The following is a 27,528-nucleotide window of genomic DNA, read 5'->3' on the forward strand; positions in this document are numbered from 1 at the left end:
ACGTAGACGAAAACGTGATAGCATATAACGCAATAACTGAAAATAAATAATTATCACATAAAGGGTCGATTAGAACAGGATGAAAGGTATTTCTGACTGTTTCTTTTATAAGCCAACACTTTACATTAAATAAGTAGCCAGAGAGCATCCTCAGAGTCATGCCATCACCAACAACTGATATAGTAAAGACCCCGATATACTAGTGAAGGAGAAATTCTAGAGGCCCGTGTACTGTGCAATGTCAGTGCACGTTAAAGAACCCCAGGTGGTTGCGATTCCCGGAGCCCTCCAGTACGGCGTCCCTCGTAGCCTGAGTCGCTTTGGGACGTTAAACCCCATAAAACCAAACCAAACTAGTAAAGATTTTTGCAGGTCCGAGTGACATTACTATAGTGGGCTTCTAAACGTTTGTTTTTCGTTTATTGTTTCTAGTCTAGTGAATGTGCTGAAAAGAATGACTCCCTGGTTCTTAAGATCCTAAATAAATAAGTGACCAAAAGAAACTGAAAAATAAGAAAACTCTTGGTAGAAATCTATAACGCCCTTAGCCAAAGCGAGAGAAAACATTGGGCAACACAAACATTTCCACAACAAGTTAACAATTCAAATATGAGAACCTCATTACGAACTCTTCATTTGTAAGGACCGCTGGGCAATACAAACATTTCCACTATGAACTAACAACTCAAGAATTTTAAAGATCTTGAACTCTTTGTGTAAGGGATCGGCAGTGTACGCGGGGTCATCGGAACGCGGCTGGGGGCGCTCAAAGCGAAGCGTCTCCTTTCTTGGAGCGCGGCCGCTCGCGAACGCGCCGACAAGTACGGGTGTCCCCCCACCCCGCGGTACCGATTCACGCACGTGCTGGCACGAATGTGTATTTGTGTTTGTTTTTACTTTTATTTAGTGGTAGAGAGGGTGGTTTTACCTTGTTGAAGCCGGAGGGCTGGCCATGCCCTTGAAGAGCCAATCATGTTGAGAGCACAACATGATTGGAAGCTACGAAATGTGGGCCGGACCTTTAGGGCTTTAAAACTGGGTCCCGGAGCTGGAAGCGAGGTTCTGCGCTAAGGTGAGATGCTATGCATCTTCGGCTATGCCGAGTAGGGGCCTTCCCTAGTGTTAGCCAGTTCCGCCTTTTTGTTGTTGTGTATCTCTTTGCCTTCTCGAGTGCCTAAGCTTGTACATGCTTATGCTGTAAATATCTGTACATAAATTTCAAGTATTCGCCTTACCCCTGCATCTCAACTGATCACAAGACCGTCTCTGACGGGGCACCTCTGGTGCAGAGATCAAGCTTCAGTCTTCGAGTTAAACAAACCGTCTCTGGCGGGGCACCTCTGGTGCAAGGAAGACGAAAGAACCTGTGGAACTTTACTCTTTGCATCTAAGAAACACTGGGCAGTACAAACATTTCCCCATTAAGATAGGTACATTCTTGACTGTATGGTAGCCTTTGTATAAAATGAAGGACCGTGAACTTCATTGCAGTAAAATATGTAGTAGGTAAAGGTAAATGTAAGGTAAATGTAGGTAAAAGTAGGTAAATGTGGCTCGAGACGTATATTTTTCAAGAATTTTAAGGCGTGTGCATGAAACAAATGAGGTTCATCACCAAGTAGAAGAGCCATGTGGAATGGCATATGCTCATTAAAACATATGCTGAATTAAATTAAACTTTGGACAACTAATGAAATATGTATCAATGTTAAGGTCTCTGAGTGCTCTCCACAGACCGGTAGGCCCTCCTTTCAAGAGATGACTGTGGGTTAAGTATGTGTGGCCAATTCACAAACGGCGGCACAAGACCACTTCGTGCAACCGTTCCCTCTGTCAGGCACTCGGCCATTCATTGAATGTTGGCTTAATGCTGTGGAGGTCATTATGGAGCTGAGAGGTCCCATTCCTTTTGCCACAAACATTTCATTTCTTTTCGCAAGGATGATGTGCAGCCTCTGGCCGGGATGCTGTTGATGTTGACTAGCTGCTCTATTTGCACAGGCACTCAGTTGGTTTCCCCTTACCAAGTATTCCAGTGTGGCTCGGAACCAAACAAAATACAATGACTAGGTTGCTTTACTGGGCATAAATACCCTTTCTACGCAACAAGGCAACAAGCTTCCAAGAAGTGACCGCATTCAGTGCCAACACAGAACTGAGAGTGTCACACAACTGATTTTCCGTATTTATGTTGGGCTAAATGGTTTACTGTTCTTAGCAACCCAAACAGTTCGGCTGAGAAAATAGATGCACAGGGGTTTATTCGTCTGATGGCTTGCAAAGTCTCTCCTATGAGAGTGCAGCCAATATGATTAGGGCTTTTTGATCCATCTGTGAAGAAATTATTGTAACCCTTATGCAGTTGAACCTCGTTAGCGAAGTTGAAGGGGCCCAGCGATTACTTCGTTATAGCCCGTGTTGACCAAGCTTTCAAGGGGAAACATCATTGCTTCGTTATATTCATTATTTTGTTATAAACCATTTTGTTATAACGAGATACGACTGTACAATGCCATAAGGTCCATGAATACCTGTCAGATAAGATTCACAGCGACTACCTCCTTGTTATACTTTGTCAAGGTCAGGCTCCACGCCATGTCTGCCTCATTCCCCTGAAGCAAGCCTTTTTTGCTGAGCTTCAAGAACGGGAGTAGATAGCAGAAATAGCGTTGCGAGGTACTCCTCATGCGAAAAGCAAAAGGCGGAGTTAAAGACGGCTTATTTTGAAAGGTACGTTCATAGTTGACGTTTTGGGTCTAAGACCATGATTTGGGTGTTTGGGGAGGGTTCGAAGTCTTAACAATTTGCTCAAAAAAAAAAACCGCGCTTATCAAATGACCATTCATTTGATTCAGCACAAAGACTTGGAACAGGAGACGTTCGGAAAGCTCCCATTGCCAGTCGGATCCCTTGACAGCAAAATGGATCGAAAACTTTCAGTGTTGTCACCCTACTCCTTTGTTGGTGGGAGACAAATCAATGTACCTGCAGCAGCTTTAAGGCTGTGCTTAAAGGAGTAGAGACACCAGAGTTTTGGATGCACATTTTTTCTTCTCAGTGATGAGCTGGATAGTAGTAAACATGAGTCACGATTGAGAATTCATCTACGGCTGCTGAATAATTTATAATCCATGCGGTTGTCTATGTTTTCTAATGTGCTGTGCATCATTCTAAAGAGAGAAAACGCAACTAAAATTGGGTGTCTATTCCTTTAAGGTTGCACTGTTCTTCCAACTTTTAGGCAACTGTAGTTCTTTAGTCGATAGCCACACCATACGAAAAAAGACATGCCCCAGAGAAGCAGGGTACATTGGCAGCCTGAAGACGGGCTCCATGGCGGCGACCCGCTAAGAAGTGGTGCCTGAATAGTGTGCACCATCGTCCGTTTGCTGATGACATCATCAGAAAGGTACGCCACTACTCGCTCAGAGCTGTGCTCAAATTTTGCATTAAGGAGTGCTGTAACCGTCAGTAAATTTTTTATGTCTGGGCTCAGACAAAGCTCTTTTCTATTTTCAAAAAGCACACCAGTAAAAAAATGGCTGAGGCTTAGCTAAGGTTAAGCCTAGTCAGATGCGAAGCATATTGATGGCTAGGCTTGGTAATACATGGCTTTCCTTGGTTGAATACTTGGTCATTTGAATACAACCACTAGAAGCCTTCGTCGTGGGGGAAGACAACGGCATGGCTACAGCGGAACGCCGACTAACCCCGAGACGCGCGTTGGGTGAGCGCCTGGATTGCCACGGAAGCCGCGTCCGCCTGCCCGGTGGAGCGAGCGTTTCACCTACACCGAGTGTGAACGCGCGTTCGAAATGCGCGGGAATGCCGCTCGAGGACATTCCGGGTGTCTGTGCGATGGCATCGTTCTCCCTCTCCCAGCGCGTGACGGCGATCTGTCGTGACGTCATTGTGTCACGTGGTGTGTCGTCACTGTACCACGTGGTCTGCACGGCGTGCAACCACAGCGACGGCGCGAGGTGGACCCCCGTCTTCCTCTGTCGTGATGTCATCTGTCACGTGGTATGTCACGTGGTGTGACGTCACTGTACCACGTGGTGTGCACGGCACGTAACCACGGCGAAGGGCTGAAGTGTACCTCTAGTAATATGCTTCGCATAAAAACCACAATGAGCATTCCTGTCCCCTTCTCCCAGTTAAGGTCCCGTTTTTCTCATCAGCCAATATGGCAGTCCCTACTTCACAAACTGATGAGAAGCTCTGAATCTTGACCAATAGCTTTGTGGCCTACACAGAAGCTTTGTGCTGGGCAGCTCAACACAAAACCACAGTGCTTCCGGCGGCTTTCCACCACCGTTTCCACCCCTGTGTCCTGCAGTGGTACGTGGTGTGGTTGCGCCATAAATCAGAGCACTGCACGGGCTCGGGACTGCGCGAGGCCCCGGCTTCCGTTAATTCAGACCACCTAATTAATTTAGACAACCTAGAGTTCTCCAATGCACGTTAAAGGACACCGAATGGTCTAAATTAGTCTGGAGCCCTCCGCTACGGTATCCCTCATAGCCCATGTGTCACTTCGGGATGTTAAGCCCTACAACTTACAAACACTGGCTAGCTAATCGAAGCTTCCCTGCTGGCCCTTGTTCGTACTGCGATGTGAAGGAATTCCGTAAACGATAAACAGGATGCTATACAATCGTAGCTGTGGAGACTCCTCTGGGCCCACTTTGGTAAACTGTTTCAACAAGAGGATTTGCCTTCGTCTAGGCCAATATAAAGGCAAGTTCTCTTCACGAAACGCTGGCTTTCTTTTCACTACAGCCCCTCTGACATGTGCCACTGGCCACTTGTGGCCGCCAAGGTACAGCCGGCCAAATCTTTAGCTGGCGTGCTCGCAGGCCGCTCTTTCCCCTCTCCTGTGCTTTACGACAAAGAAAACTTGCGGAAAGCTCAATATTTAGTACGGGCTTAGTGAGCCTGTGCTTAGATTTGGTATTTCCGAAAGTTTGCTCCGTCGCAAGCTGCAGGAGCATGGAAAACGTGGCTGTCATGCAAGCCAGCAAAAGATTTGGCCGGCTGTACCTGTGTGTGCCTGCTATGACCGAAACATGTCCATCTGAAGTGATGCGGAACGCCAATGGTTTATGAGGGTTTAACGTACCAAAGTGACTCGGGCTATGAGGGACGCCATAGTGAAGGGCTCCGGAAATTTCAACCACCTGGGGTTCTTTTACGTGCAATGACATCACACAGCACACGGGCCTCTGGAATTTCTCCTCCATCGAAACGTGACCACCGCAGCCAGGATCGAACTCTCGTCTTTCGGTTAGTTAGTTAGTTATATTGATTTTAATGGCGCAAAAGCAACTGAGGCTATGATGCGCCAAACACAAGGTTGGAGGTTTTGTTAAAGGTGAAGCTTTTTATACTTAGAGTTTGTTTAAAACGCTGGCTTCCTCGAGAAACCTAAAAATACATGAGATGTCAACCAGTGCACGATGGCCTAAAAGTAGCATGGGGTGTAATGGAAGTCTTTCCCTATAAAATGTTGTAAAATATTTCTTTCTTAGTTCTTCTAGTTTGACACATGAAATTAAAATGTGGTTCACTGTGAGTTCAGCACCACACATTTCACAGAGAGGTGTGTTTTGTTTGGTTAGCAGAAAGTTGTGCGTGAGGTGGGTGTGTCCAATGCGGAGCCGACATAAAATAACTTCGATAAAACGTTCTTGATGCCTACATGATTGCCATTCCCCTAAAATGGGCTTAACAGAATGTAATTTGTTGTTTGCGTGCTCTTCCCATGCTGCCTGCCACTTTTTTTTGAGTTTACTGTATATAAATTTTAAACAATCCCTGTGCGGTATGTTCACTTGCTTTATTTGGCTATTCCGGGCTTGTGCAGCGCATACATCTGCTTTCTCATTACCTAAAATTCCAACATGGCTAGGAACCCAGCAGAATTTAATGTTATGCTTTTGTTTTATGCTCGTCTTTCGGGTCAGCAGCCGAGCGCCGTAACCACTGAGCCACAGTGGTGGCCACAAGGAATGGTGACTTGCCTGGACTGTTCAGTGGTGAGGGCAGTGTGCAGCTCCTCGAGCCTAGCCACGCCTTCAGCCAGCTGGTTGTAGTGGAGCTGGAGCTCGGAGCACACCGTGAGGGACAGGTTCAGGAGGTGGGAAAGCTGTCCTGCATCCAGAAAGAGGGATCACACTGCAGCAGCCGCCAACACAAGCGCAGAGTGCCTGAGAACCAACGAGGGTAGGCCCTTTTCTGCAGGGCATCCTGTATGTTGCCATGCGTGACGAACTGCAGTCATGCACAACGAACTGCACCATGGCTGAGCGCTTCTGGCACTCTGTCGCTGAGGATCACAGGGGCAATTCTGAGCTGAATTTCAATTAAGGTGAAACAAAAAGCAATGCACATGATGTAAAAAATAGCGCACAGGGAACACAAGGGACGGAAAGTAAACGACACAGACAAGCGCTAACTTGTAACTGAGGTTTATTGCTGACGCGCGCAATATAAGGTAGTCACTTTAAAAACATAAAACAAAAACAACCACAAACAGTCCCTCCTCGAAAGACCAAGTCAGAGGAAAAAATTGAAATTGAAGCATCAGGTGCCACTCATCGCTGTGGAAGATCAGTTAAAAAACCGTTATCAAAAAAAGGAATTCAATGTAACGCTGAGGCTAAAAAATCGATTTCACAGTCTGCCAAGTTAACAGAGGGCTCACTGATACACGGATTCCGACATTTCCTAATATGGTATGCCTCCATTATCTTCTTTTTAACAGATCTTCCACAGCGATGAGTGGCGCCTGATGCTTCAATTCATCATGAACGTTATCCAACTTGCCCAACTTTCCGCTTTGCAAAAAGCAATGCATTAAAGGATCCTAGGTGGCTATATTTACTCCAGAGCTTTGATTGCATGACGGTGCATATTTATGAGTGCTAACAGTCAGGACTATAAAGGTTACATGAAAATTCACAGGATAGTCCATGTCTCTCTGCTCAAAGCTACTAGGATTCTTTTAGTCTCAAATCTAGATTTGGTTTATTTCTATCTTGTAGTAAAAAACAAAAAGATATACAGCCAGAGGAGCCGCAGAAAATAGCTAGAACCACCCTTTCGCTTGGCAACAGCTTGAGAGCACTGCTTTGTACAAAAACCATAATGAGCAGAAACTAAAAACCTCAAAATTTATAACTGCACAGCTCTGAGCACAACACAAATACAGAACTGTAAAAATACACACAGTGATCACGCTAAGAAACTTTGAATTGATTGTATGATGAAGCAAAAAGACTGAAATTAAAAGGGGTGTGCAAATATTAGAAATTTCAAATAGCTTTCAATTGGATTTTGCACCACACTAACTATTCAAAGTATTCGAACCTCCTTAATGTTCGGAAACCACAAGACTTCGCTCATCAACTTGCATGCAAGCATCATGCCATTTCCAAACAGTATTCACAAGTTACAGCATCCCACACTCAACGGATCAGTTATTTTGCTTTTTCCTCATAGGACCAACTGTCAGCACACAGCAGAAGTGCACGTGAGGCAATGCTAAGCTTTGTGTAAAATCAATGCATCAGTGGCCTAGAGAGCCGCAACGTTCAATTATGTTACAACATTTCAAGCAAGCACGACGTGTAGGTGAAACAGGTAGTCTTATGAGCACAAGGACACTAGATCATGCACATTCAAACTGTTTAAATGTCCACAATTGCATTTTTGAACAATGTAGATATGTATTAAGGGGGGATGAGGGGATTGAAGGCAACTTTTCTATTTTTCGACCTAGAGTGATGACATTTGGCAGACTGGCTTAAAACAGCATCAAACAATCAGATATAAAGTTTCACGATGACAGCTTCAGTAGGTTCCCTTTTATCATTGTTGATATGCTGTCCCCATGTTGCTTGCTTGTGGAAAACCTAGCATGACAAAAAAACAGGCTACAGGTCTGTAAATGCTTTTAATATTTACTAAGAAGCGTGGTGTAAATCAAGACTCTCTTAAATTTTTTTTTAATTTCTCTGCTCTTTTTTTTTAAAGGACACAATATGCACCTTCTTTTATGATTAGAATGTATCATGATCTAATTGCCATGTAATAAGAACGTGAGCCTAAATGGTAAATCTGAGACTGTCTTGACGCAGACCACATTTCAGTGACCACAACAAAACAAACAGGGTAAAAATCCATGCACCCATTGCTGCGCTACGCTCTCCAGGAGCAAGGTATTAAGCTCAAAACAAACTTTCCAGAAAACAAGCCTGAAAGTTCTAAGCTAGCACACACTGTCTATGCGTAGATGCCAACAAATATATATATTCTGAGAGCTTAAAGTTTATTTTAGGGTGAAATATTTCAGTACAACAGAGAAACAATGTTGGAGATGCCAAAAAGTGTACTTTTCAAAAATCGACTTTTTTCATGATTATTGCGATCTGATCCCCACATCCCCCCTTAAACATTTCTATCGTGCTCTCAAGTCGGCTGACAATGAACCCCTGGTGATCATTGGGGATTTCAACGCACCCAGTCTACATTGGGGCTATCACTTCGAGAAATCCAGGGGACGCAAGCTGGCAGAGCTCATCTCCACCCTTCGTCTTACGTTGCTCACAGATCCGTCTTGCCCCACACGTGTGGGCAACTCGGTCACCCGTGACACGTGTCCTGACTTATCTCTGGTTAGGAACACTACAAACGCCACATGGGAGAACCTGGGGGATACCCTGGGCAGCGACCACTGCCTTCTCCGCATCACGCTTTTGGCGAAGGCAGCCCGTAAAAAATGGGGCCAGGCGAAAATAACCAATTGGCACCAATTTCGAATTCAGGACGTCCCTCCGGTACTATTCTCCGACGGCTATGCGGAGTGGGCAACACAGGTCACCAACATACAGAAACAACACACGCAAACACTTCACACCACCGACGAGATCCCTGCAGTGGACAATCACCTCCTACATCTGTGGGAGGCGCGCCGGAGCTTAACAAAACGATGGAAGAAACACAAGACGAATCGCAAGCTTAGAGCTCGTATTGCACAACTTACGGAGCAGGCTGCGGCATATGCCGCCCAGCTCACAGACACCAATTGGATAGAACGCTGCAACTCGGCAGCGCGTCAGATGAGCTCGAAGGGGACTTGGCGTCTCTTGCGCAGCCTCATCGACCCTTCTCAAACGAAAGGGGAGACGCAAAAACAGCTCCGGCGGGCTCTGCACGGGTACCAAGGTACGACGGCGCAACTTGCGGACACTTTGTGCGACAGGTATCTCTGCCGCACAAACGACCCGGTTGGGCCCGAGTACACGTACTCCGGCAAGCCAAATCAGGATTTAGACACCCCTTTTGAGTTGCATGACCTTAAGGCGGCCCTGGCTAAAATGCGCCGAGGTGGGGCACCGGGTCGGGATCGCATAACAGTGAAACTGTTGGCGAACCTCTCCGACTGTGCATATCTCCATTTGCTACAATACATAAATCAGATCTGGGATGGGTGTCTGCTCCCACTCGAATGGAAAACATCCCTTGTAACATTCATCCCTAAAGCAGGTAAAGCCGTGACTACGGACAACTTGAGACCCATCTCATTAACCTCGTGTGTGGGAAAGCTCATGGAGACGATGGTTCGGGATCGCCTCTCTCCATACATGGAGGGTAAGGGCCTCTTTGCAGACACTATGTTCGGGTTCCGCCCGCACATGTCTGCACAGGATGTCCTACTCCAACTACACAGGGACATAATACGACCCACAGCCATGCAACAAAATGACAAGGCCATTCTCGCCCTCGATCTTAAGGGGGCGTTTGACAATGTTAAACATGCCACCATACTCTCTAACTTGAACACCACTAACTGCGGGGCGAAGGTCTTCGCCTATGTCAGAGACTTCCTCTCTGCGCGTGAGGCACTCCTCCGGATCGAGGACGAGGAGTACGGCCCGTACTCTATGGGTACACGAGGTACACCACAGGGGGCGGTATCACCGCTTCTTTTCAACATCGCCATGATGCACCTGCCCGGCCGACTGGCTCAGGTAGATGGCATAAAACACGCACTCTACGCAGACGACATTACAATCTGGACCACCGAGGGGAGCCTTGGGGAGATAGAGGACCGCCTTCAGCAGGCCGCCACCATAGTCGAAGCATATGCTGCCGACTGTGGTCTCCAATGTGCTCCCGCCAAATCAGAGCTTCTACACGTCAGGACAAACCACAAGGACAACACGTCTCTACACATATCTCTGTCAGGCGGTCCCATCAGAGAAGTGGCGGAGCTCCGGATCCTGGGTCTGTTCATCAATAACAAACTTAGGCCGGACTCTACTATAGCGAAACTAAAGAGCATAGGTGAACAGGTAGGGCGCATGATCCGCCGTGTTTCCAACAAGCGGGGTGGTCTGCGGGGCAGGGACGCGCTACGGCTCGCCTATGCCTTCGTGACCAGCCGGATCCTCTACGCCGTGCCGTACCTACGCACCACCAAACAACAAGACGAGCGCATTGACGCCATCATCAGGAAGGCAACAAAGCAAGCACTGGACCTTCCGGTGGCTACCTCCAACGCCAAACTGAAGGCGTTGGGAGTGGTAAACTCCTATCAGGAGTTGCGGGAGGCCCATCTCGTGAACCAATATACGCGGCTATCGCAGACGGTGCCTGGGCGCCGCCTGCTAAACCGCTTACACATCCAACACACATGCATACCAGAGGGGACGGAGAACATCCCGGTGCAGTGGCGCCACATGCTCTTGGTCGCTCCGCTCCCGCGTAACATGGACATGGCTTCACATGAAGGCAGACGACAAGCGCGGGTTCGCACGCTTGAGAGGCAATATGGTTATAAAGAGGGCGTCTATTACGTGGACATCACAGGGCCGTCGCCCGCGGGATTCTTCACGGCTGCCGTAGTCCACCGGGGAATGAATGTCGATGGGCTATCTTTTCGGGCCCCAAATTCAACACGAGCGGAGGAAGTCGCAATAGCTCTCGCTGCCGCCGATCCAAAATCGAAAACGGTTATCACAGACTCTCGCCGGGCCTGTGAACATTATCTTGCAGGCAAAATATCACCTCTGGCCTCGCAAATTCTAAGACGCGCTCTCGCCGATCCAACTCGCACAAAAGTGATCTGGGCTCCTGGCCACCAGGGTCTACGAGGCAATGAGGCCGCTGATGCGGCCGCCCGAGCGCTCACACACCGGGCTCCTCATCCTAGCTCTCATGGCTCAGAAGCTCATAAACCGCTTCTGCGGTTCCGCGAAATCCTAATTTATTATTGCGACAGCCACCGTCTCTACCCGGCACCTGCCAAGGGGCTGAGTAAGGCGGAGGAGCGAACTCTGCGGCGCCTGCAGACAGGAACCCTTCTCTGTCCTGCAATAGCAAAACACTTCGATCCGAACACAGATGGGCGCTGCCCGCACTGTGGAGAGATCTGCGATATCTTTCACATGGTGTGGGCATGTACTCAGAATCCTCACCTTCCCCCCTCCCCCACCCCCACCCGAGAGGCATGGGAGACTGCCCTCCTCAACTGCTCCACACTGGAGTCCCAAAGGGCTCTGGTCAAGCGGGCGCGAGACGGGGCCTCGTCATGCGGTGTCCCGGACTAAGGATACCGACCATGCAGCAGGGTTTTTTTTAACCCTCAAGCTCTCTTTGATTAAAGTTTTTCACCACCACCACCACCCTTAAACATGTCCTGAATGCGCAGCGATGGAGAGAGACATCTGCGGTTGTCAGCATAAAACACCCCCGGCGGACTTCTATGGTGTCTCTTTCTAGGGAGCTAATTTCCCCAGCTCGGACTTGCCAGGCTAGTTTCTCATGAGAAATCTGGCTTGCCAGCTGGATCATCTGAGCAAATCTTGGCAGATCCTCGGAGAGATCAGACCTTCTGCCAGAACTCAAGAGCGCAGAAATGCGACCAAGACACCTTTGCACCTTCACAAGCCAAATGCCCCCTCTGTGCACAATACTTCCTGAGCATGGGCTCGTGTGAACACCAAGGCCTGCATTGCATGCAGCAGCACAGTTCCATGTGTTGGAAGCCTCCCTCAACCGATGCCTGTCCAGGCACGCAGGAAGTCTCACGGCCACTCAGGCTGCAGCAGTGCCCATAGGGAGAGGAGGAGAGGGGAGGAGAAGGGTAGGAAAGACGTTGGCAAACCAGCTGCTGCAAGGCGCAGAGCGGGGGGCACACATTTAAAAGCTTGCTTACGAAGATTCACAGCTGACTTGTCCTCATCAAAAAAAAAAATTTTTCTGTAATATGTTGGTATTTGTGTTGCAGCTTCAAACTACTTCTGCTGGGTACAATGGTACATCTACATCATCATCATCATCATCAGCCTGACTACGCCCACTGCAGGGCAAAGGCCTCTCCCATGTCTCTCCAATTAACCCTGCCCTTCGCCAGCCGCGGCCACCATATTCCCGGCAAAGTTCTTAATCTCATCCGCCCTCCTAACTTTCTGCCGCCCCCTGCTACGCTTGCCTTCTCTTGGAATCCACTCCGTTACCCTTAAGGATCAGCGGTTATCTTGCCTTTGCATTGCATGCCCTGCCCAAGCCCACTTCTTTCTCTTGATTTCGACTAGGATGTCATTAACCCGCATTTGTTCTCTCACCCACTCCGCCCCCTTCTGGTCTCTTGACGTTACACCTGTCATCTTTCTTTCCATAGCTCACTGCGTTGTCCTTAACTTAAGCCAATATTCTGGCTTTCACTCCCTTGACACAGCAATAGAAACAAGTGCCATGCAACTGGATCGAAGCCCGATGATGGCTATGCAGAAAACCGACCACCAGGCTCATTACTGCCTCCCAACATTCGCGATGGATGAAAAATGCGGCTAGCCACACTTTCACGCTGCAGAGGCGTGCCCTGCCACAGCTTCCAGTGGGGCACTACAGGGAAGGAAGGAATGTGTGCCCTACCATTCACTGCTGGGGACTTGAGCACGCCCAGCAGCTGCTGCATGGTGGGCTTCATCCATGACTTGAATGCTGTGCCCCCCAGCGCAATCCAGTGCCTGCACCAAGAGGCAAAATGAGGACCCGCACATGGACAGAGGGCGCACGGGGGCCCTGCAGTTATGGAGGGGTGACAGCCTCTTTTTCTCTCGACGCCGCCGCGGTGGCTCACTGGTTACGGCACTCGGCTGCTGCCCCAAAAGACGCGGGTTCGATCCCGGCCGCGGCGGCTAGAATTTCTTTGGAGGAGAAATTCCAGAGGCCCGTGTACTGTGCGATGTCCGTGCACGTTAAAAGAACCCCAGGTGGTCGAAATTTCCGGAGCCCTCCACTACGTACGGCGTCTCTCATAGCCTTAGTCGCTTTGGGACGTTAAACCCCATAAACCAAACCAACCATCTTTTTCTCTCGCACACTGGCAAAAAAAAAAAAAAAAAAACATTCAGCGCAAGAGCAAGTGTAGCATTTCCATTATCTCTTCATTTCATGGAAATGGTGACACCCTCCCAAACGCCCAAGCTGGTTTAGCAGCCCAAGGATATGTTCTCACAATGGTTCTGCCCTTATGGGGGGAGCCTGGTCTTGAAAAAAAAAAAATTTCATTAGTCTAGTCATAGTTGTGAAATTTTCAGGGCATGTGTATTTTTGTACGCTGAGTCTAGATATGTCATTTAATTAAACGTAAAACAATTACTTGAGCACTTATGCAATTTTTATGCAAATATACTGCGAAGAGTTTTTAAGAAAATTTGATGCGGGAAACTCGCTGAAATGTATGCCATTGGGTTCTCTTGACACCAAGGAATGCAATAAGGGTAAGATTACCATCCTGCCTATCATAGAACTTGAGTAATAGAGTACTGAAGCAGCCAATTCAGAAACAGGAATACACACTTTTCTTCTCATTTCTGAAGCGACAACTTCAAAACTCTTTAACTTAAGTTCTATGAGAGGCAGGAAGACAATTTTACCCTTATTGCATTCCTTAGCATCAAGAGAACCCAATGGCATACATTTCAGCAAGTTTCCCGCAAGAAATTTTTTAAAAGGTCTTCACCAAATACATGCACAAAAATTACTTAAGTGCTCAAGGAATTGCTTTACATGAAATTAAATGACATATTTAGAATCGGCACACAAAAATACATATTCCCTCAAGATTTCTTATCTGTGACTTCATTAACAAAATTTATTTTTTTTTCAAGACCAGGCTCCCTCCTTAAACTACCCTGTGCAGATGGAAGTGGCAAATAACTCGAGAGCTTCCTTACACTTCGCAAAATCTTAAGAAGCAAACTCTCCACTGGGTGTTAAGTGCGACATACGCTTCGCCATCCGCCCCACATCCTTTGCAATGCCTCCTCCCCTCTGTTTTGTATTTGCTTCCAATCAAATTCTATGCACTGATCATGCGCAGTTCACTCAGGCTGAAAGCAGCACTTATTAAGGGAATTATGCTTTGCACATCGCGTCATTTGGTGAACACAAATTTTTAAATTTCACTCTGAAACCACATAGCACACAAATGGTTACCACCAGATGATTACCAGATAGGTTACCAGATGACCGACACAATTGAAACATGTTTACATCGATGAATTAAATCTAGGCACACAGATTCATATCAAACTGCCTTGATTAAAATTCACATTTTTATACAGCATTTCTGTACAAGCTTGGCAAATGGCCTCTCAGATGTGCGGGTTCTGAACATGAATGAATTCATTTATTGGACTGGCAAAGACACTGACAAGAGCAGACGAGTAGATCATGGCGGTGCAAACTGTTTCTTTAAAGGAGTATAGATACCAAACGTTTGCTTGAGTGTTTTCTTCTTTCAAACTCTGTGTTAGACACTAGTATACACAGAGCGCCCCATGGTATTCGCCTGTTACCACGAAATAATTTAAAATTGAATTTTATTGTGACGCTGTTTCGGTTCCAATTTCATCAACAGAACAATGGCTGTGATTTGTGCTTGAACTTTACGTCGTGTGAGGCACGAAAAAACAGAAATATAATCGCCGATACATCATTTGTTATAATTTCGGCTCTTGAAGCAGGCTGGTTAAACTATGCACCAGCATTTATATTGCAGTTTTTCTGTGCCTCAGGTGACCCAAGGTTCAACCACACATCACAGCATGAGAGAAAAAAATCCAATTATAAATTACTTGACAGCTGTAGGCGAATACCACGCTGCGATTCATGTATTGTAAAGCCTAACGCATCATTTGAAAGAAGAAAACATGCAATAATGCTTGTTGTGCGTGTGGCAGCCTATGCAATAAAGAGTGCTGCCGTTTTCCCTTGCACATTTCAAGTCTAATGCACAGTTCAATAATCCTAAGGCACAGTATTTGGGATTTAACACTGCCAATCTGCACGTAGGATTTAACAGATGCTGTAGTGGACAGCTCCGTATTAGTTTTCGACCACCTGGGGTTCTCCAATGTGCCATGACAATCATATAGCACTAAGACATTATTGCGTTTTGCCCCCATCGAAATGCGGCCGCCGCACAATTCAGTTGTCATTTCTGGGCACACCACCCCTTTTCTGACACATATGCCGCCATTATAAACCAATTATAGTAGAGTGCTGCTAAGACGAACTTGGTTAAGACAAATTCTCCGGTATGACGAACAATCTGAAAAATTTGCTTGACTTCCCACAGACTTAAAGGTGCAGCGAAGAGGAATCTGAACTCGTCTTTTTGCCACGGGAACTCAATCTACACGTTCCAAGCATTCTTAGAAACTTCGATTTATTGCTGTGTGGTCGATTTCCCTAATTAAATCGAATAAACATCCGGTTCCCGCCTTTTTTTTTTTTTAATTCTCCCTCGTACGGTGGGCGGAGTCGACCAACGCGTGGAGTGCCTTTCAGCCAGTGCAGCGGCGGCTTTCCGCTCTGCCATCGGCGGAGTAATACCTAGTAATTCGTAGTAGCAAATAGTCCACGCATATTTTTATTTCTGCGGGCTTATTTTGCGGCTATATTATCTGCGAATGAAACTATTTATTCACGGAAACCTAAAAAACAAATAAAGTGAAAGCAAAGCCTCCACGGAGCTGGCTGAAAGGCACTCCACGCGTTGGTCGACTCCGCCCACCGTACGGAGAGAATTAAAAAAATAAAGGCGGGAGCCGGACGTTAATTCGATTTAATTAGGGCAATCAGCCACACAGGGCAATAAGTTGCACTTTCTAAGCATGCTCGGAACGTGTAGATCGAGTTCCCACGGCAAAAAGAGGAGTTCAGGTTCCTCTTCAGTGCACCTTTAATGTAAAAAAAAAATCCTCCACATTAATCACACACGAACTGCAACATAGTGCTTTCTCTGCCAAAAATGTTGCACAGCAGAGCTCAGGTGCAATGCATCCTGTCAGTACCTACTTGAGGATGCATTCCAGGGCAGTCCGTTCATTCCAGGGTGGGGGGATGACCACAACACGGGGCCTTCCGACGTCACCGAGAAGAGGCAGAAATCGAGATTCAGAGACCCATGCACATTTTGGCCTGCATGCCGCTAGCCATGCACCAGTACAGAGGCTGAAAGACATTTCCAAAAGGTGGATATAAAAGCTCTTGTAGTTCATTCCTGACTGGCCTAGTGTTTCATTTGGCAACTTCATTTCACTTGGAAAGGTGGGAAAAGTGGGGGATGCAGGAGAGTCTGAGGCACCACGGCCAGGTTAGAAGAGAATGCACGTGGTCATGCCGTCGCTAGAACAGCCATGCAAGAACCTGCCCCTTTTTGTACCATTATTTACTCGCGTAATGTGACAATTACATCTTTAAGATAAGGCTTCAAAAAGGGGGTGAGAAAATTACACAAATGTTTTGTGAACACTTACTCAAAGACATTACAAAAGTTATAATGCACAACATATACTGTATACAGTCGAGCCCACTTACAATGAACCTGACGGTCACGCACATTGCAGTCACTGTATCCAAGGTTCGCAGTAAGTGGACTTCCCATGTTACAGACAAAAATACAAATTCAGACAGTCTAAGTCCGTTATGCGCATCTGTTTATTAAACCAAACTCTATTACGGCGCTTTCCAAGCTCTCCAGAGCAGTCACACCCCGATAGCTTTGCTGGCCACAAGTTGCTCCAGGGATTGCGATATAACTTATTGCGATGGAAGCCTCCACAGCAGCAAGTGCAACGCCGGCTGCCTCGTCACGGTCTTTATCATATTTCTGTCAATGGGAGAGCGTTCGTACTTCGTGTACTAATATTTTCTTCAGCGCATGGCTCTCCAAAGTCAGTGTCGTCATCCTCACCAACAAGGTCATCCCAGGCGACAACAGGTCGGGCTAGCTGCACATCGACAACGCAGTGCCACAAATCTAAATGATGCGTCCGATAACATGGCTGTATGACAGCATCTTCCATCATTCGTGGAGTCATAAACTCTGCCTTAACGGAAGCAATCCTTGATGCGCCCCGCAGTGAGTTACATCCATGCGAACTTACTCCACGGCGGGGAAGAGAGTTACCCGAACTGAGACGTCGGCACCTGGTCAGTCAATTGCTATCAGTATGCACTGGTGACGTGGCGTCAACAGGACACCTCGAGCACGTGAATTACGCCGATGTCAAGCGGCAGATATGGCTCGACGCATTCAGGGGCAGAAACGCGTGGTTGCCGCAGTCAGATTATCAAGTGTAAACGGGATATTAACATTTTTTTGAAGCCACTCAGCGCCTCATGTGCAGCCCGACTGACAGCGGAAAACCAAACAGCCAATGTTTCAGTTGTTTCAGATTTTGGTGTGCGCAACTGTTCGTGCCGGAATGTGACCGTCAGCGCGAGCGAGCAGGGTAAATGACACGCAGTTTGTCCCTTCGCTAATCGCACCTCACGCAGCTGCACATGGCGATGCATCCGCGCCAATCTTCCCAAGCCTGCCTTGTGCGCACTCGCGTGCATGCTGGTGGTCCGGCGGATCACGAAGCATAAAAAATGGGGGCAAAATTTTTTTTTTATAAACCCGGGACACAAATACACCATCATCAGCCTGACTACGCCCACTGCAAACAAAAGCCGCTCCCAATGTCTCTCCAATTAACCTCGTTCTGTGCCAGCTGCAGCCACACTATCCCCGCACACTTCTCAATCTCCTCCGCCCACCTAACTTTCTGCCGTCCCCTGCTATGCTTACCTTCGCTTGGAATCCACTCCGTTACCCTTAATGACCAGTGATTATCTTGCCTTCTCATTACATGCCCTGCCAAAGCCCATTTCTTCCTCTTGATTTCAACTAAGATGTCATTTCCTGGTATACGTACCATTTTTCTTTCCATAGCAGGCTGCGCTGTCCTCAATTTAAGTTGAACCCTTTTCGTTAGACTCCACGTTTCCGCCCCGTATGTGACTACCGGTAAGATACAGCTGTGTATGCTTTTCTCTAGAGAGATATCGGCAAATTGCCATTCAGGATCTGAGATAACTAGCCAAATACGCTCCACCCCATTCTTATTCTTCTAGTTGTTTCCCTCTCGTGATCCGGATCAGCAGTCACTACCTGCCCTAAGTAGACATATTTCCTTACCACTTCCAGCACCTTGCTACAAATTGTAAACTGCTGTTCCCTTTCAAGATCTGAGACTGTTGAGCATTACTTTGGTTTTCTGCGTGTTAATATTAATACCCACCAATCTGCTCTGTCTAATTCATTGATCATGCTTTGCAGTTTAATGTCCTGAGTGGCTTAGCAAGGCACTGTCATCAGCGAATCGCATCGCAAATTACTTAGGTATTCTCTATTATCTCTTATCCCCAACTCTTCCCAATCCAGGCCCCGGAATACCTCTTCACAACAGGTGGTGAATAGCATTGGCGAGGTCATGTCTCCCTGCCTGCGTCCTTATTGGAATTTTATTGCCAACTTTATGGAGGACTATGGTGGCTGTGCGGCAGTCATAAATGTCTTCCAGTATTTTTACTTCAGCATTTTACATCTCCACCCTGATTCTGTAATGCCTGCATGACTGTTAAGGTTTTGATTAAGAGTGTGCAAATTACCCGAGGGTGCAAATTACACGAGTAAATATGGTTATGTCCCCGCTCTAGGAACCGGACTCTTCGCCTTGCTTCTTCGCCACTCCACCATTCGAACTCCTGACATGCGAGAGTTATCGATGCTGGAATCACATGAGGAACTGAGTGAAAGCGATGGGTGCACACTGTCTCGCGTCTTTTTTGTCAGGTCCCATTGTTTTTTTGCTGCTTTCGAGCACAAATTGTTGTAGTGCCATGTGGCGTAACATCACAAAAGTGGAAGCCGTGCGCACTGCTGAATTTTCCACAAAGAGGCACCAATTCTGCTCGAGCATGGCACGTTGTGTCAACTGTGGTCGCTCGTTGCAATCGTAGATGTTCCTCTCATGACAATCCATGTTTCATCATCACGAATCTTTGAACTACCCGTGGTTTAGACAAATTTCAAGTAACATAGCAATAGCTAATAGACAGTTGCTGAAGTGAGTCCACTGCATCAAGGTCAACCATCGGAACACCTTCATCACATGGAGTTCACAAATACATGAGCTTCAATGGGGGGGGTGGTATTGGGGAATTGAGAAATTTTGCAATACCAAGGAATTCACGATACAGAGGTTGATTACATCCAGGTTTATGTGTATAATGAATGCAAACAAGTGCACCCTCACGCAAAAAGCCCTTGTTACGCCCATTCTGCTGAAATGTCTGTCACACTGCCTCTCAACACACTTCCGCTTCATTCCACTACACTTGGCACCATTTGCCTCCATGCTGGCCGCTACCTGTTAACAGAGATGCGTGCTCCGTAAAATGCACGCGCACGGCTTCTCAGGACGGTTTAGGGCCCACTTAGCAGCGTGCGGGGAATACAATATGTGTACTCAAAAACGGCATATCAACGAGTGCACATCTCTCTGTTCTGCTGCTCCTGGCCCCTGTAGCAGCCGGACTGTACTGCCTCAAGCAAGTTGCACAGTTTCTCACCAGAGGTCCCCAAATGCACATTCCAGCTCCTTCTTCAGGACCCAGTTCAGGCTCTTGTTCAAGATGTCACAGATCTCCATCCTGGCCGCCTCTTCATCCTATACAGAGAAGGGTGGCATTTACTTGAAATCAACACACTGTCACCTGGACGTGAAAGCCAGTGCTGGAAAACAACTTGAAAGAACAAACCCCATACCACACGTCACTGTTAGACAGATTCTGTGTCCGTCACAAGGCAACAAAATTTACAAAACAGCGACAAGTCCAAACTCTACCACCATACTACAGTCAAACCTTGATATAAAAAACATTAAGAAATAAGAGTAAAACATGTTGGAGAGGAGGAATAACCGCAAACTTGACAGGACTGAAGAGCGAGAAGAGGACAGGACGAGCGGTAAAAAGAGCCCAATGTAGGAGACATAAGGTTCAACAAGGGGAAGCTTTGGGCCAGTTGGTCTGACATGTTGGAGAGGAACCTCCTCTCTGTTCCTCTCCAACATGTCAGACCAACTGGCCCAAAGCTTCCCCTTGTTAAGAGTAAAACACATGCATTTTTTACTGTATATACCTAATGTGGTGGGCCGTGAAATAGATACATTGAATCCCTCTCACCCCCAGCCCAATGCTCTCGGCAGTGCTCCTGTTGGGCATGTGATGCCCAACCTTCTCTGGTACAAAAAACTACCTTAGGCCCCTCGTGAAAAAAAAAAAAAATCCTAGTTACGTGCCTGAGCCGAGACCACGTGTCATACTCCCGAGCACTGCTGGCTGCTTCATTGCTGTAGGTCAGCCCTCTTGTGCCTTTCACAGAATTCCATGCAATACTAACTAGGCTTTAAATCTCAACTATGGGAATGTTCCTGCATGACAAGTCACAAATACCCCCTCTACACCCGCTGGTGTGACGAGTGTCAGCACCCCTTTTAATTTTGATGCGGCCTGGCTTTTCGTCGTGCTTCACTACACAGGTATGATCGTCACCGTCACAGGTATCAATAGCAGCATCCACTACAAAGACTGCAGCCGCCTAACGGCACATTTCCCGTGTGCGCGCAACATGGTGACTTCACGTCAGACATGGTGAAACGATGAAACCCAGTAAGGTCCATCGCCATTTGACACCCCCCCCCCTCCCATTGAGTGGCTTCTAGAGTGTTCTTCTGACAATGCCAATGCATCGGGCAATCAGGGGCAGTGTGAATTAGATTTGCGGCTTCTGATGAAGTTCCATCGCAGCAGCAAGGCAAGGGCATGGAATTGATGATGGTGCGAAAACAACGGCGCTGTGGGAATTGTACAGTTGAGCAGACTTGCTAGGGGGTTTTTGTTACTATGGGCCACTTTTTCTCATCCCCTTTGGTTTAAAATGTGGAGTTTCTGGATTACAATAGCTGAGAATTGCATAGGACTAAGCGGTCGCTGCGAAAACGGCATACAAGCGTATGTGTGCTGCAACTATACCCACTCGTTGTGCGCAAGCAGAAAGTAAGAAGAAAAAGAGAAGAAAGCAGTAGACAACGATGAACAACTTTTTTGCACGCTGGGATCGAGAAAATTTACGTCCACTTCACTCCTTCCATGTGTTCTGAAGCTAAATTTTCCAGCTGGTACATTTTTTTTGGCCCTCCATAATCTCGTGAAAAATGGACCGGCCAGGGGGTTCTACTGCATGTAGCAACTGTGGGGTCGCCACATGGAGCACTTTCGATTGGCTGGCATTGCAGGGAACGCTACACATCAAAAGGATACGCTACTTGTCCACTTTCTACATCAGGCCCACAGCCAGCCCCACACAGTAAAACTCAGAAAATTCGACATCGGTTCACTGATAGTCAAGGTCTATTCAGAATCACACCCACGAAATTCACACCGATAATTTCACTGAATAATCCGAGCATCCAGAGCGTCGCTGACCAGATAATTTGCGGCTTTGATTGCGGCTGGTTACGGCCTCTGAAACCCTACACGGGCTAGAGCCATGCCAATTCGGCGCCACTGCTGACTTCTATGCAACTTGAATACTTTTGGCCGTCCGTCCCAAAATTTACCATCTAACGTTTACCAGAGCGTTTCTGCAGCAACATGGTTACTCTAAAGAACTGCGTTAAGACATTTTGGCAGGGTAATTGTGTATGGCGTATCATGAAGTGAACAGTGCAATCTGTGCTGCAATAATCAGCATGATGTTCGTTCTCATTATTCAATCCACTGCGCATGTTTCAGACTGTGTGTTCATGACCTCATGATACTCTGAAGAAAATGCCACAGTACCTAACTTTGTAATAAGGGAGTAATTACTCATTGACGTCCACCCGAGCGCAGCCATGTGGCCACAAAGAAAAGCTATACAGCTTTCACAGAAACTTCGTAGTTAAAGAAAAATTCGTCCTGGTCCGGGGTTCGAACCCGGGACCACCGCTACACCGGAGCAGTCGCTCTACCAATTGAGCTAACCGGGACGGCAAGCCTATGGTAGGGCGAGAGCAAATTGATCTATAACTCGAAGTGGGAACCAGTGTTGACCAAATATTTAGGGGAATCCCCCAAGGTGGAGCAGACTTGTAATAAGGGAGTAATTACTTTGTGGCTGTATGGCTGCGCTCAGGTGGACGTCAATGAGTAATTACTCCCTTATTACAAATCTACTCCACCTTGGGGGATTCCCCTAAATATTTGGTCAGTACCTAACTTTGAATGGAAGCAGGCGTGAAGGTATGCCTGGGCTGGAAGCTAGAAAGTCAGTGTGTTCAGATGCACAGCACTTAGACCAGCATGTACAGCAATATGAGAGGGAACAACGAAGTTTGAGCATTCATTCATTGATTACTGCACAATTACCTGCGACAAGCACAGTTTATTCAGTTTTCCAACTAGTTCTCCTCGGCGTACAATTTCCACAAGTCATTCTCTAATTTAATAGAGACACAGCCTCGAAATTCGCAACTTTCGTCAACTTTCACACTGCTCACGACTGTACTTCACTGAACTCTTCAATGCACCGTGGGGCACGTCATACGGGTGGAGACACACTTTAGCACGAGCTGCGCCGAGAGTGACAACGAGGCCTGCCGATCACTGTGTTAGTTCAAGGGAGATGCGCGAACGTGTTCTGCAGACGATGGGATCGTCCCAAGCGAAATTTTGGCAACCTCTTCCTGCAGTTCAAAGGGCATGCTAAATTTCACTAAAGGTGAAGATTTTGGCGCACAATATTCTCACAATTCTGGTCACTTTTGTCAGGATGGCGCAGAATGGCACAGTTGTCGCAGGAGTGGAAGCACTGCCCTCTGCATTGCTAGTAAATCTTCCCCTGCTACCTCCTTCCTTATCAGCGGGATAACCGATTCCTCAGCACGACTACCTCTGTCGTTAGCATCATTATTAATTTGGCTGCTGTACACATCTGCGTACGATTCCTCAGCTACTTTAGCTACCGTATCTTACCCGAACTGATAACGACATTGCCTTCCTTGCCTCTCAACACGCACATCTCCATTTCGCCCATGCCCCCATCTCTCTTTGCTGCTTTCAGGCTTCTCCCATTCTTCGCCGCTTGCTTCTTCATGCTATACTTCCTCCCATCACCGACCTCGCGCTTACTGATTAGCTCTGAGGGTTCTGCTTGTTTGATTCTTTTCACCGTTCTTCCCCCTGACCCTCCTGAGTGGACTTGCACACTTACCAGGCACACTTCTAGGAAGTCAGGAGGGTCACCCACCCGATAAGGCTGCACTGGTGGCTCTGGGGCAGTCAGCAGCTGGTCTGGCAGCGGGTCTGCACAGGACAAACAAATGTTCACAACACAGCTCCACTTGTGTACAGGAGTCCACACCCTGGCATGATGCTAAACTTTCCCAACACTGTGCACAGGGCACACTCCCGCCCTCGTTACGGCACCCCAACTTGTCATAAAAGAACAAACAGTTGTAAGCCAGAAGACCATGGTCGCCTCATTCACGCTGCTGACACAGTTGAAACGTTAACAGTGAAACACCAATTGAGTACAAAGGATAAAATATATAATAAAGCCTTTAAGCTTGAAAAGACAGCAGCTAAATTTCTCGTTTCTAAGGCCTGAGAACAAATGTCGCCTCTATCATGAAGTGAGCTTTCCCATCAGTACAGAAAACGCCAGTCCTCAGTCCTGCACCACCTGATGATGCTGGAGCTGAAATATGGCAAGCAGCTGCTCTCAAAGGAAGTTTTTACGAATCGTTCAGTTCGTCCTTGCCCTCAGCACACCATGTCCAGGACATCCTCCAGCATCATGCACTGACACAGAAGTGTATGGTATGGTATGGTGTGGTATAGTGCTATCATCATCAGCAGCAGCAGCAGCAGCAGCAGCCTAACTACGTCCACCACAGGACAAAGGCCTCTCCGATATCCCTCCAATTACCCCTGTACTGTATAGCATGGAATGTGGGGTTTAATGTCCAAAAGCTGCTAACGGGCTACGACAGGTGCGCACCACATTGGAGGGCTCCCGATTTATTTCAACCTCCTGAGGTTCTTTAAAGTGCACCGACATTACAAAGTACACAAGTGGTTTTTGTGTTGCCCCTCAACCCCTCCATCAAAATGCAGCCGACTGAGCCTAAGCCGCAGTGGAGGGATCGACCCGAAAATGTGCTCCAATATGCTGCAGCAAGCACTGACACAGACTACCCCCCCAATTTCCAGCCGCCCACATTTGGGCCCCAGCGCTTCCTCCCACTGATTGACCTTTCTGGAAGACAGCTTGGGCAAGGCCGCCAAGAAGAGAGTGTCAACACAGCGAGGCACAGCCCACGATAAGGACATGGCAGCTTCTGGTGCCGGCCAAACATACCAAGCGGTGGCATCCGCTGCCCACCCATGCGGTGCCCACCAAGCCTGTCCTCCAATTCATAGGCCGACACCGTCTCGATGTCATTGATCATGGCCTTGTTGCGCAGGTTGCGATCGTTGGTGGCCAGGAGCACACGGTTGCCTGCAGTGACACCCAGAAAAGAAGAGGGAAAATATAAACTGCCACTCTCCACTCAGCACTGTGCACACAAAGCATCCCAATCTTTCCTAGAGCAAGGGAAAGTTTGAGCACGTACAGTCCGACAGCTACCTTCAGGCAATGTTGACAAGACTGCACAACCTGCAAAACACTAGGGCTGCTCCTTTTAACTTGAAAAAGAAAAGGGGGGGGGGGGGGGGGGGGGGGGGGGGGCAAACTACAGTAGATTCAGTCAGCAGAAAAAGCGGGAGTTTGTAACAAAAGTATGGGTTAAGAGAGTGTGTGTGCAAAATATGGTGTACTGTGCGCCCCGACCATGTCAAGCAGACAGGGTTATCCTTGCTTGACATGGAGCATGAAACACCCTCTACAATCACTGCAACTCCCACGCATTAATTTCAAATTTTCTAATCCTAAAGAGGGCCTGAAATACGAACTGAGTATGTGCATCATGTCTATTGCTTGTGCAGAGTGGAATCCGGCAATGCTACTAGCATCTGTCTTAATATCAATACTGAGCTATTTAATATTTTATTACCTTGAGAAACCCAGGTCTCAGCACTAACAGTGTCACCACTAAGCGAGAGCACCAGTATTTAGCAGCAGCACGTATGATGTGTAATTGTGTCAGTATGCAGGCACCCGATGATTGGGTAAAGGTTATGTACCACAAATGTCCTCGATTATTCCATATAACAATAAATCATACGCTACTTTCTTGCACTGTGTCCATAGAATGAGCACATATGCCATTAAAAAAAGCACTGCAAAGCAATTTAATTAAATGGCAGATCCCTCTTTTTGATGGAGAATTAAGCTGCATTCAAGCACAGCCTCGATATTTCTCAGTGAATCCCCCCCTTCCCTCAGCCTTGAAGGAAATCATAGCCACATGATTGCACACACCACAGCATACAGAACAATACAAAACGCTACAGATTTCAGAAATCAGCAGTGGTTTTCTATGGCGCATACATAAAAAATTTTCCTCAGGTCTGCTTCACTGTTCACGCTCAAGGTTCATGTACTGACAACTGCTATTTAGCCCAGCCTGTGCACAAAATCACTGAGGTTTTTGAGTTCTGACTCAATTTGCATTCTGGAAAAAGGAATCATTTGGTTTAGTTTCTAATGTTGATGCACTAGAACGGGGGTTGTCAAATTAGGTTCCCAACCTAACACGGAGCCCACGGGTTCCGCGCGCTGCTCTTGTGGGCTTTTCAAGCACCCACACTAGCGAGTCCTTCTATCTGACACCTTTCCTGCGGGCGCGTGCAGGCCAAACACAGCAGCTAGTTTCTTAAAACTCCTTTTAGGGTGTCAGCTCATTCCTCAGTTTCGCGCCCGAAGTGTCGACGCCGTCCGCACAGCAGACCATGGAGGCATGCCAGGATGCTGCTGCACCCGGCTATGCTGGCTAGAGCCCAACTGCTCCAGTGTATGTATGTTTAGGATGTCGGTGAGATGGGGTGAAAGGGTTATGGAAAAAAACGAGCAGAAAAGGACACGCTCACGAGAAGTAAGACAGGACGAGCGTTGTCCTGTGTACTGCCACTTCTTATGAACATGTCCTTTTCTGCTCGGCTATCTTGTTGGTGCAGCCCCCTCGTGCTGCCACGTGCACGAGTGTACGCTTTCCAACTGGGGCTGCCTTGTGCACCATGCCCCTTTCACACCTTGAAGAAGCGTAGCTTGTTGGGCCAGTTGGTGCATGGTTACGGAAAAAACCAGCAGAAAAGAACACATTAACGAGAAGAAGACAGGACAATGCTAGACAGGAAGAGTGTCGTCCTGTCTAGTCCTACTTCTGATGAACGCATTCTTTTCTGCTGGTTTTTTCTGTAACCATGCACCAACTGGCCTAAAAAGCTACGCTTCTTCAAGGTGTGAAAGGGGCATGGTGCATAGGGCAACCCCAGTTGGAAAGCGTACACTCGTGCACGTGGCAGCACGAGGGGACAGCTCCACCAAGATAGCAAAGACAAGACAAAAAGAAAAAAAGCACGTGTCTCGGGGCATTTTTCCGGCAGATTTGATGGCATCGGCGATGCCAGGGCAAAGTTTTGCCGCTGGAAAGACCATTTGCTCCGTAAAGCCAAATTCTGCCGAAACAGGAAAAAACGTCGATGCCACACTGCCTTTCTGAGTTCTTTTCTTGGAGTTAGAGATCTGGGCACGAGTGAGAGGTGGGCATTTATTAAAAAACAGATTGCTGGAAGCATGAAAACACACACTGCTTACCAAACTGAACGAAGCAGTAGAAAAAATGAAGCACAAAGGTTCTATGCACAAGCAACACCGACCGATTGTGACATAGGAGGGGTTCTATGGCCCATGTTGAAGGCTGCTGGTGTTCCTTGACACAAAAAGTTTGAGAACTCTTGCACAAAGCTTACCTAAACAGCTGTTTTTTGAGGTTACGGCACCTGACATAACCACACGTAGGAATCTGCTCACGTTCTGCACCTTCCATTTCAATGCAACCACTTACGTATAGAAACAGTGTCGCGCATGATATTTCACCCGTCTGCCCCTGGCAACAATGTCGAGGA

General features: G+C 47.4%; 1 protein-coding gene across 4 annotated transcripts in view; it reads right to left on the reverse strand.

The window, feature by feature from the left end:
- The window catches only part of Swt1 (Swt1 RNA endoribonuclease), a 101,011-nt gene that overhangs the window by 40,999 nt on the left and 32,484 nt on the right, over positions 1–27,528 (reverse strand). For 3 of the 4 annotated variants that reach the window (XR_016291787.1, XM_089584459.1, XM_089584460.1), the window contains exons 9-14: positions 24,818–24,958; positions 23,669–23,760; positions 19,984–20,081; positions 16,378–16,440; positions 12,943–13,037; positions 6,024–6,153 (exon numbers count right to left, since the gene is read on the reverse strand). Coding sequence is in view for 3 of the 4 variants with exons in the window: in XM_089584459.1 (XP_089440585.1) it covers positions 6,024–6,153; positions 12,943–13,037; positions 16,378–16,440; positions 19,984–20,081; positions 23,669–23,760; positions 24,818–24,958 (619 nt within the window). In the remaining variant the exon portion in view is untranslated. The remainder of the gene's footprint in view (positions 1–6,023; positions 6,154–12,942; positions 13,038–16,377; positions 16,441–19,983; positions 20,082–23,668; positions 23,761–24,817; positions 24,959–27,528) is intronic. The other variant, XM_089584461.1, reaches the window with a different exon arrangement.

The sequence above is a fragment of the Amblyomma mixtum genome, chromosome 3 (assembly GCF_055824585.1).
Source record: "Amblyomma mixtum isolate Tamu chromosome 3, ASM5582458v1, whole genome shotgun sequence".
Taxonomy (NCBI): Eukaryota; Metazoa; Arthropoda; class Arachnida; order Ixodida; family Ixodidae; genus Amblyomma; species Amblyomma mixtum.